The sequence below is a fragment of the Balearica regulorum genome, chromosome Z (genome assembly GCF_011004875.1).
Source record: "Balearica regulorum gibbericeps isolate bBalReg1 chromosome Z, bBalReg1.pri, whole genome shotgun sequence".
NCBI lineage: Eukaryota > Metazoa > Chordata > Aves > Gruiformes > Gruidae > Balearica > Balearica regulorum.
The window spans coordinates 58,737,108-58,748,589 of NC_046220.1; the positions used below are offsets into that span (position 1 = coordinate 58,737,108).

The 11,482-nt window shown below is 45.3% G+C and overlaps 1 protein-coding gene across 1 annotated transcript; it reads left to right on the plus strand.

Annotated features, from left to right (window-relative positions):
* Positions 1-3,151: 3,151 nt before the first annotated feature.
* On the plus strand, positions 3,152-10,045 carry TMEM174 (transmembrane protein 174). Its single transcript, XM_010308119.2, has 2 exons — positions 3,152-5,268; positions 6,223-10,045. The coding sequence occupies exons 1-2, from the start codon at positions 4,637-4,639 to the stop codon at positions 6,320-6,322; spliced, it is 732 nt and encodes a 243-aa protein (XP_010306421.1). The 5' UTR covers positions 3,152-4,636; the 3' UTR covers positions 6,323-10,045.
* The last annotated feature ends 1,437 nt before the right edge of the window (positions 10,046-11,482 follow it).

The following is an 11,482-nucleotide window of genomic DNA, read 5'->3' on the forward strand; positions in this document are numbered from 1 at the left end:
AAAACTGAGATTGCTCAGATCTCTGCATTGATGCTATGTTTTTAGGATAGCAGCATTCACTAAATTGCACCCACCCCATCCTTGCCTTTTGTGGTTGGTATTGCTATATAGAATCAGACTGGTTTGGGTTGGAAGAGACCTCAAAGATCACCTAGTTCCAACCCCCCTGCCATGGGCAGGGACACGCTCCACTAGACCAGGCTGCCCAAAGCCCCATCCAACCTGGCCTTGAATACTTCCAGGGATGGGGCATCCACAACCTCTTTGGGCAACCTGTTCCAGTGCCTCACCACTCTTAACAGTAAAGAATTTCTTCCTAACCTAAATCTACCCTTCTTCAGCTTAAAGCCATTACCCCTTGTCCTATCACTGCATGCCCTTGTAAACAGTCCCTCTCCAGCTTTCCTGCAGGTCTGTGGAGGTACTGGAAGGCTGCTCTATGGTCTCCCCAGCGCATTCTTTTCTCCAGGCTGAGCAGTCTCAACTCTCTCGGCCTGTCTTCATAGGAGAGGTGCTCCAGCCCTCATCATCTTTGTGGCCCACCTCTGGACTCACTCCAACAGCTCCATGTCCTTCTTATGTTGAGGGCCCCAGAGCTGGACGCAGTACTCCAGGTGGGGTCTCACAAGAGCAGAGTAGAGGGGCAGACTCACCTCCTTTGACCTGTTGGTCACATCTCTTTCGATGCAGCCCAGTATACGGTTGGCTTTCTGGGCTGCAAGTGCACATTACAGGGTCACATTGAGCTTCTCATCCACCAGCATCCCCAAGTCCATCTCCTCAGGGCTGCTCTGAATCCATTCTCTGCCCAGCCTGTAGTTGTGCTTGGGATTGCTCTGACCCACGTGCAGGACCTTGCACTTGGCCTTGTTGAACGTCATGCGGTTCACACAGGCCCACCTCTCCAGCCTGTCAAGGTCCCTCTGGATGGCATCCCTTCCCTCCAGCATGTTGACTGTACCATACAATTTGATGTCATCAGCAAACTTGCTGAGGGTGCGCTCAATCCAACTGTCCATGTCACTGACAAGGATGTTAAACAGTGCCAATACTGACCCCTGAGGAACATCACTCATCACTGGTGTCCATTTGGACATCAAGCTGTTGACCACAACTCCTTTAGTGCAACTGTCCAGCCAATCCCTTATCCACCAAGTTATCCATCCATCAAATCCATATATTCATCTATCCATCTATCCCTTTTCCATCCTACCTCTCAGAGTCAGGGCTTAGGGGACATTTCAGTGTCCAGACAGACATTTTTGACAATACCTCCATGTTTCTGCAGTGAACGTGTCAGCCTTCATCTAGATCTCTGCCCCTCCCTCTATCATACATGCATGTATCTGGTTAATTAGGTATGGAAATACCTTCAATTTGGTGTGCCTGCTGACAAGACAACATTCCCTAGGAGCATATAAAACCACCTTGCATGTAGATGCAGTTGTGGGCACCTGGCTGAACCTGCTCCTCACAGCTTGTTTATGCTTTGAGGCTGGCAGTGCAGTGGTACAGGGCCCCAGGGTGCAAGGCCCACTCATGGTCGTTCTTTAGGTGCTGCTTTTACATAATGTTTTCGTATTTTCCACTAGAGATGCCACATACAGTCATCTGTCTCTAGGAAAAAGTCTCTCTCAGTCAAATCATTGGCTCCTTAATCTCCCTACAATTGAATGTTTTGTTTTGGAGTGGTGCTTTGTACCTACTCGTTTTAAAGCCAATCAGTGTGCAATACCATGGTATAATTTTCTTTTACACAACATCTTTTGCATGTTCTGTGACTAAGTCCCTGACTATATTACAGGCACGTAAGAAAATAAAACCTCACTACAATAGGCTGATAATATGAACAACTATGTAAAAATTAATAGCAGATGGAGAGGAGAAAAGGATTAAGGGAAGGCTTGTCAGTATTTACTAGGATGACTCTTGAAACAGGTTAGAGAACTGAGGAGGTGCAGAGAGCATTACAGAAAACCTGCTTCCAGCAGCAAGTGCTGCAGGGACAGTCTGCATCTGTGATGATAGAAAATTACGTAGAGGAACAGAAAGCAAGGCAGTTGTTGTGTTCAGGGGCAAGGTCCCTGAAGCAGATGGGAACAAAACTGTAATGAGATCTGAAAATTGCACCCATTCTGAAAACCTCACTCTGACCAATTCCTTAGGTTTCATGAAACTGTTTTCATTTGTTTAGGAATTATTCCAGATAAAAGGGGATGCATGTAGTAAATCAGCATCTTTAAGTGAGTTCCCAGAACATACTCTTACTTGGCAAAGCAAAGTACTGGCCTTAAAAAATCAGTGTGATCCGGTAATCTCTTAAGACCTTGACAGCTGCCTGAATGCAGCATTGCCACTGTCTGGGGAAATAATGGGAGAAATATGTGGAGGCTGAGAGGAAATTATATCTTAGAAAGAGGGAGCAGTTTACAGGGAAAGGTGTAATTTTAATTTAGATCCTATTGCACCAAATAGTGTTTTCCATCCCATTTTCAAAGTTCAGGTGACAAGTAGCCTTGGAAGAAACCACCTGTATTTTCCAGCTCTGCTGTGCACTTGTTCAACAACCTTGAAGTCATGTTCTTTGCCAGAGGCAAAGAGCGACAGCCATGGGATGATCCAACACCCAACTTGGAAAACTGTGACTCCAGCCAGTATCTAAGGACCATTGCGTAGGACTGAGGAAATTCTCCAGCACGATCCTGTTGCAGGTAGCAGTTGCAGAGTATTTGAATGAATGAGAGAAGGAAGGTAATACTACATCTGTATATACCATTAGATAGACAGCTATTATGATATAATGCTTCTTTTAAAAGAATGTTGGAAAGCCTGGAAGATTCAGCAAACAGCAACAAGAATGATTCATGGAATGGAAAAACCTGACTTGCAGAGAGCAGCAACAGAAGTTCATTCCATTAAGTTTACCAAATATAAGGTTAAAGGTAACTTAGGTTTTGGCTATAATTACCAATACAAAGACAGCTTATCTAGTATTTCAGCACTTTCTAATTTAGTTGTCATCATATGAAACCACTGCATTGCAAGCCCTAACACTCAAGTGGTGCAGAGAGTCCTGACTAGACTCGGTGCTGGGAGAAGGGCTGATCTTGAGTATTGAGAAGGGCTGATCTTGATCTTATATTTGTCAGAAAATTTGTTGGCACCCTTGGTAATGGAAGAGACATAATACTGGCTTTGGAAACTTCCCAGACATTTTTTAAAGAAGTCCAGGACTAATATTCCTCCAGGTCTATCTGCTAACAAATGAGAAATACACACATGAATGCAGAGTAGACTAAAGGCACTTTTACTGATTTTTGAAGAAGCAGTCTGAAAGATGAGTTTTCTAGTTCTAGAGCTATTTTCATCTTATAAATCACAGGATAAGCTTGCTTCCCCAGAGCTGCTGGTAGCAGGAAATAGCATTATACGTTCTACCACCTGAGGAGTAATCTCTGCCCTGCGTGTACTCCTGCCATGTTAGCCAAAACAGATTGAGTAGTTGGTGATTTTTCCTCCTTAAGGAATTATACAAAGACTTTCTACCAGAACCCTCTGACAGCAATTACTTTAGTCTGAAACTGTTAGGAAACAGAAAATCTCAACATTCAATTTATCTGTCTGTTTAATATATAGGACATATGTTCAACAGAACAATTCATTGTATGTAAAAAAAAAAAACACCAAAAAACTTCTAGGTACTTCTGAGAACAGGATAAGATCTCTCACTTTACCAGGTTTAACATTACAGGAGATGCTTTCTCATTTCCTACAGTGGTGTGCTATTCGGGGTATGTGGGCTTTATTCAGTATAAACTTTGAGGAAGGGGTAGAGATCCCACAACAAAAAATGTCCACAATTAAGGGGACATTACAGAGCAATTATACTACCTTCAAACACCTGGAAAGCTTTGGCTTGGTTGAAATACCTTTTCTCCCACAACCAGCAGCTCTCCCATCACCCTGTTGCACTCATCATCCTGTTGCCCTTACACTCCCACCCACACACTGTACCCCCTTGGCAAAATATCAGAAAGCCTACTTTGGTATTTTAAACCATGAAAGTTTTGGACTGCAGAACAAGCTGCAACAGAGGTCCAGGTGTGGCTATAAATGTCACGGTTCAGAGCACAGCAACGCCCTCCCAGCAATGGCCATGCATTTTCCTGGAGGTCTGGGTTGTTGGAGTGGTGGCCCAAGGAGAGCCAGAGTCACCGTACTGCTTTTTGCTAAACGTATGCTGTCCATATGTTGGATGCATCGGCTGGCAGGGTGCCTAGGAAAAGCTGCAGTGGCTGCAGCTTCTTTTCTCTCCCATCTGGCATGGGCAGTGAGGAAGTATCAGTGGGTGCCAAATTAAAGAAGAGCATAAACAAAGAGATAAGCAGCCATGCAAGGGTGAAGCCGTTTCGGAAATGATGGTGGTAATTCAAGAAGTCTTTAGTGGTTGCTTCAGGCTTCACTTCCCAGACCTTTATTCTTCTAAGCAAAGTTTATTCTTTCACATGATGGACTCTGTTAACCATACACGCACAAAGTTCTTGTATAACTAACCTGAACCTTCGACTTTAAATGCTCTGCCAAGTCCCTTACAAGCCCCCTTTCTCTTGAGGCAGAAGATAGGTTATACTCACTAATGGAGCAGAACAACAACAACATGGAAGATTTCTCCTTGAATGTCTTTTCTGTCACTCCTTATCAGCCGAACAGATCTGATGTCCTGGTGTCAGATGGGGATAAAGCCGGTGCCACTTTGCTCTTTTCAGGTGTGTTTTTGGGACTGGTAGGGATCACTTTCACCGTGATGGGATGGATAAAATACGATGGCGTTACTCACCTGGAGTGGACCCAGTTACTAGGGCCTATTCTGCTGTCTGTTGGGGTGACTTTTATTCTGATTGCTGTTTGTAAATTTAACATGCTTACATGCAAGCCCTGTAAAGAAAGAGAGGAAAATACATCAGACCTCGACCAGACTGCAAGTGGACAGTCCTTTGTCTTCACCGGCATTAACCAGCCTATAACTTTTCACGGCGCCACAGTGGTACAGTACATCCCTCCGCCGTACCCAGCCCAGGAAGGCGCTGCTGTGAGTCCTGGATACCTTCACCCGGTGCTCAGCTGCTGCGGTCCTGTTTCCCCCAGTGCCTCACCAGTTCCCACCCTGGGCTCCGCTCACTTCTGCCCTGCCTACCCCCTGGATAACCCGGCTTTTACCGGAGACGAGAACTATGCTGCTTATCCTGCAGAGAATACCAGGAATCGGAGGTACATCTTCTGAAATGCCTTAGTGTGTTTGGACACAGGCTTCTGAGTATTTTAAGTGCCGTATGTGGTTTCAAAGGAAACAAAAACTAGTCCGGGGTGTTATCCTTCTTCAGACTTTTTTTTTTTTATTTGTTAGGAGTATCTCTTGAGTAAAGACTATGGAGACATGCTTTTTCTGGAAAGCATTTTTATCCAAATTAAATTCACTTACTTCAATTTTCAGGCTACTAAATCTCTTGTTATTTTTGAAGATATTAGTATATATGCTCCTGTCCATGGGGGGTTTTGTGCTTATCTTACTACCTTTAGGCTGTTGACCAGAAGGTTATTATATGCACAGCCAGAGGCTTCCACTCAAACACAATCACGAGTCAGTGCACAAACGCCATTTTTATGACAATTCAAGAATCAGTTTGGTACCAGGTGCTCTCTCTCCTGATTACATCTGGTCACAACACGCTCCCCTGCTCGTGTAGCAACCTTTCAGCCTTTACTCTTTTCCTAGTTTTGGGGCGTAAACAAGATGGCTGATATTACAGAGCAGTATGAAACTGCTTTAATCAGACACAAAATAAGTTTATATTGTTCTTGCCTCGAAGGAAAAATATTCTAATTATATGAATTACTTAGAATTATATCCTTCCTAGAATACAAGTCACTTTTAGCTCATTTATCAATGTCTGTTTGAAAAACTGCTGACTGACCCATCATCTTCAGCAACGTGTGATAGGTATAGAAAGCCTGAAAACAAAGGTAACCTCCTGACACTTTTATACTTTACAAAAATAACACAGCAAACGCTTGAATTGCAGTAAAACTTCATCTCGTAGCATTTTCTCAAGAAGTCAGGAAGTGCTTTGCCCAGATAAGGCTGATAGGACACAGCACTGAAGTTACTTGCATGCTTTGTGTTTCATGAATTCTTTTTGTGCCTGCTTCTTTTCCTATTTTCAGGTCAGAGGACAGTTCTGATGAGCCAGAACTGCTGGAAGACTATGCCTGTGATGACTTGTCACCTCCACGTTATGAGGAAATATACCCACTGTCTTCATAAAATAACCATGGATGACAGATGACAATTCCAAGAGACACCAGCTTTTTAATCCCCAAGAATCTTTTCTTTAAACACTTGCATGATAAGCAAGTGTGAGCAAGATGTTGGTACTGATACAGAGTTCAGTATCACTGAAGATATTTAACCAATCCCTTCTTTTTCTCCCTCAAAATTCATTAGCCCTTTGCTATGCAGTTTAACAGCAGAGCTATTCATTATTTAATGACAAAATTATTAATAGCAAAGCTATTAAATTTGAGAATCTAAATCCATATTAGGGTTCCCCAACAAGAAGCCTGATTTTCAGACTTGCTGAAACCAGTATGAACTGTGAATGCACAAGAAGTTTGCGGAAGGTCATGATTGCTCCTGGACATTCAACATCATTAGAAAACATTTGATTTATTCTTGATATATTTTCCCTCTTGGTTGCTTGGGAAACTTCAAAAGTACTCAAGCATCTGATCCATGAAAGTGCCTATAATGTCTTAATTCTGTCTGATTCCTTAGACCAGCTCACTCAATAATAAGTCCAGTCTGCAGATCAGACATCCTTCCTCTGCTTGGTTCACCTGTACAACCAGTCCTGTAGGCATTTTTGGAGCACCCTGCTTGAACCAGAGCATCCCAGAACAGAGAAAATAATACAAATAGTGACCTCTGACCATTTTTACACAGACCTCTAAGAGATCCTGCATGCATCAAATTCAGTTTCCTTCCCCAGCTGATGGGATGCAAAGCACTGTCTCCCACCAGGAGTCCTATCAACTGCTAGGTTAATGTCCCTAAAGAAAGTTGCACCTTTCTGAAGCTTTGACAGAGGTTTGTGGTCCTACCAGTTTTAAGGGTTTTAACAATCACAGCTTCTCCCTGCTGCACCCTCACCTATGTGAGAGCTGTGGTGGAACCCCTCCTGAGGTCCCTTCTTGATTGAATGTGGGCCCTAGGCACACAACTCAGGCTGTAGATTCCCCCCAAGCATCCAGGCAACAATGGGCTGCAGTGAACTTTCTTGTTCAAGTTCAACTTTCAAAGTCAACGTGATTCCAGGTATTGTATCCACAAATAGGTTTACTGCTGTATCTAACAAAGCATGAGGTGCATAAGCTCTGAGATACTGCAGTCCAGAATGGAGATCCCAAAAAAGCTTTGCTCAGGTCTAAACCTCAGAGCAAAGAGAACGCCATGAGTTCTTTCATTTTTATCTTGTATTTCCACATATTCTTCAAGATCTGCTTTTGAGTGTGCCTAGAAGTGCCCTGACACAGCAAGACAAGTCAGATCCCATGCAGGATGCCATCAGTTTTGCACATCTCCTTCAAAGCACTCAAACCAAAAGCTGTTCTCAGCCCGCACCTGCTGAAGCAGGCACCACAGAAAACGGCCTAGACGGCCATGGTCACTGTCCAAAGTAACTGAGTGGTGTGCTGCTCGTGTTTCTGCAGATCAGTCTCCTCACCTGAAATAGCACAGCTAAAAGCAGGTGTCCATTATGAAATGTATGAACTTTCTCTTAGTTGCCAACACAGCTGTCTCAGCTCCTGCTAGTTGTCATCGATCTGTGGTTGATCTCACTGATCTCATTCCTGCAGGCTGGAGAAGCCTGGTGTTGAGCATGGGCAGGTGGTACAGGATGTACCTGGCAGCTGGAAGTCACTGAGCATCCATGCAGCCTTGCTAGCAATAAGGATATGTAGCTCTGAATGAAGAAGTGCGTTCAGAACATTGTCCAGTTGCATGGAGCTGCAGTTGTCCACTGACCACCCTGTCCCAGGGTGCCAAGAAATAAAGCATTTTTGGAGGGGCACAAGACAACCACTGGGCTCCACAGTGGTGGACATGCCACTGACAAAGGTCATATTTGGAACACAACATTTAAACCGACTCAAAGCTGGATTAGCCACTGCAGCAGCATCTATGGGACAATGACTACAAACTACATGTGAGGTTTTTCTCACTAGAGAAATACAGCGCACACTGATTTTCAGCAGTGATGAGCTGGTGTTAGCAGGTAGGCATGTGTAGTTGGAGAAAGGCAGGCACTCTGTATTCAGCATGATCTCTATGGGATTGAGTGAGAGAACAGAAAGTCTAAAAATAAATGCAAGTTTCTCTCACGGAAATCTCTTGCTCCTCTTCCAGAATTTACACAGAGGTGAACTCACTCTCCCTCCACAGCAGGAAAGTGGAAGGTCCCAAATCCCCAGTTAGTTCCACGTGGACAGATCCCTGCACTTAGCATGTAGTTCTGCTGACTCCAGCAAGCACTGCAGGAGCACAGAGGTCAGGCTTGATGGATCCAATTGCAGGTCCAGGGTCAAAATTTCTACCTGATCACCCTTTCCCACAACAAGAAAATTCCTTCAGTCAGAAACCACAGACTTTCGCTGCTGCTCTTTTTTTTTTTTTCCCCCCAAATACATGGCATATGCATGTTTCGTGGGGTAATCACAGCTTTATTTTTCTGTCATCAAGTTGTACTTTCAGACTGAACATGAGAAATCCAGAGGGTTGCACTGTGGACTCCATATTGGTTTTAAAGTTTACTTCTGTAGACAGTAAGTTCATTGAAAGATCCCTGGGTTTCTTTTTAGAGAGAAGGCTGAATAAATAAATTTAAATAGCTAGGTATTAAAATTATCTTGACCCATCAGATTAATTCTGCCTGAATTCTGTAGGAATCTTTTCCTGCTGCACAGATATTTGAGAAACTCCAGCCTGATTATATTTCCTTGCTGTACTGATTGCTGATTAGTGTTTTTAATAGAGCAATATTCTAGAAAGACTTTTCTTCCTCCTCTTCTTTCCACCTTCTACTTTCATCCTTTTCGTCTATTTTAACAATATTTTATCTATATGGGGTTTTTTCTTTTGTCACTGTATCTTCAGTCATAGAACTGTGACATGAATTCACCTTTCAGCATTATAATCTCTTTCTGCCTTGTGATGAGTGAAAGAACAAACCTATTTCACCAGAGCTTCAACCAAGGTCAACTGACACAGCTCTGCTACATTATACTGATTTAACTCCTCAGAGCACCTGGAAGATTGTTTTTGAGATTTTGCTCAATCCACTTTTCATTTAAACTACTTCTCCTTAAACAAAATTACCACATTGCCTGCAATGCTACTGCAGACCTGCAGAATGATGCTTTACTGTGGTTAGATGTGTCTGGAATTCTAGTTGTAGCAACAGAGTGTTGTGAGTATTCAACTATGTAACTTTGAATGAGTTATTGGGATTTTTCCTAATATGACTCCATTTAAAAGATTTTGACCATAAGCTGGCTAACATACGAAATCAGCAGAGACATCTATTGATACGAAGCTGAGCATGATCTGTTCATTGCAGTAAAAATTCTGCACAGAGCTGCTCTAGGATCAAGGAGCTGTTTCAAAACACTAAATGCCATGTGCGAAATGCAGCTGCAGGGTGCGAATTTCTTCCCAGATAAAATCTGAATCCAAAGTCTTTTTTTTTTACGTTAGGGCTGCTGTATCTGTGAGGAGGTACAGGGATATGCAAGTCAAGGTTTGGTTTGCTTTGCTTTGCTTTTGTAGCACTTTCTCCCAAAAGCCAAATTTCACCCAAGGTACCTGTTTCTGCCACTGATGCCCCTGCGCAAGTGCCTGCATACACCAGTGCCATGCAGAGAGCCCGTACAAGCAGGTGTTCAAAAGTTGTAGTGCTGAAATTTTCCAAAGAGTTATTTTAGACTGAATGGGGAGTTAGGAAATCGGGGTCTCCGGCAAAAGATAAACCTGTAAGCAAGGCTGGTTCCTTTCCAGAGAGCCCTGGTTACGCACACGGCAGGCCTCCGGAGCGGGGTCCCCGCGGGATGCTCGGGGATGCTCTTCCGCACCCTCCGTGCCGCGCGGAGCCCGAGACCCCTCTCCCACGGGGCCGCGCCGCTCTCCCCTGCCCCAGCTGGGCAACGGCCGAGCGGGTTCACCCCGAAAGCCGCCGGAGCAGCTTGACCGGACGCCTCCTCGGACCCCGGCCATCGTCCCCCGCCACGTCCCGCCGCCAGGGGGCGCCGCAGCGTCCCGGAGCAGCTGTCGGGGGCGGCAGCGGCGGGCCGGGGCCGGGGCCGGGCCCGGGGCCGGGGCCGGGGCCGGGGACTCGGGGGCGCAGCCCGGGGCCGCGGAGCGGCGGGGCCGGTGGCTGGCTCCGCATCGCGGCGCGGCAGCTCGCAGGCGCCGCCGGGGCGCTCGTTTTGCTCACCCGCCCCAAGTTGAAATTGGACGGCGTTAGCGCGATCGTGTGTGTCCCCGCTGACTCGGCAGGTGGCAAGGATGCAGAGCTGGTACGTTTTAACCTGCTGCCTTGCGGTATGCCACCTGGCTTTTGAGCCAGGAGAGCTGAAGCTTTTTCTCCCTTACTAGGAATGCTAAAGATGCTATTAAAAAGTACCCTGAGCTCACACACAACTGAGAATTGGCTTGTTTAAGGAAAAGAATACCTGTGGTGAAAGACCCAGTGAAATCAAAGAACTGAGTATCCTCACTTGTCACAGGAAGAGTTGACATCTGGAAAGACTTCATCTTTGGGAGACGTGCTGCACAGTGCACTCACATGCACCCTCCTCTTCGTCCTCACCCCTGTGACCTAATAGGACAGCCTTCTCTCTGCATGAAGGAGCAGGGAGGGAGTCCAAGGGTCATTTGCGAAGAACTAGGGCATGCTGTTTGTATACAGCACGTAAGATAATCTGTGCCTGCTGCAAGCATCATTATTGGCTCCACTTTAGCTGTCAGAGTGAATAGACATCAGCAGGATGTGCTGAACGTCACTATTGCCGCTCCATCCCCAAGTGTGCACCAGTGTGTCTGGCAGAGAAGCACACAGCACAGCCAGGTGGGATCTCACGGACTGTGCCTGCATTAGCTGAGCAGTGCTGCTCAGCAGGAGTGGGTCTGCAAAGTGAAACAGCAGGTGCAGAGATCCCGATGTCCACATTCACTGCATGTTGGAGAGGTTTGTATCAGACTTAGTCCTGGGGACTGAATGCCGATTAGCAGTTAAAATATACGAGTTGTTCTCCTGGGGTATATTTTCTGGTTCAGCATCATCCAATAGACATTACTCAGCTCACACCTGTGATGTGATGCAAAGCCTCACAGGGCAAGCAGCGACTCTAGGGAGACTCTCTTCAAAAT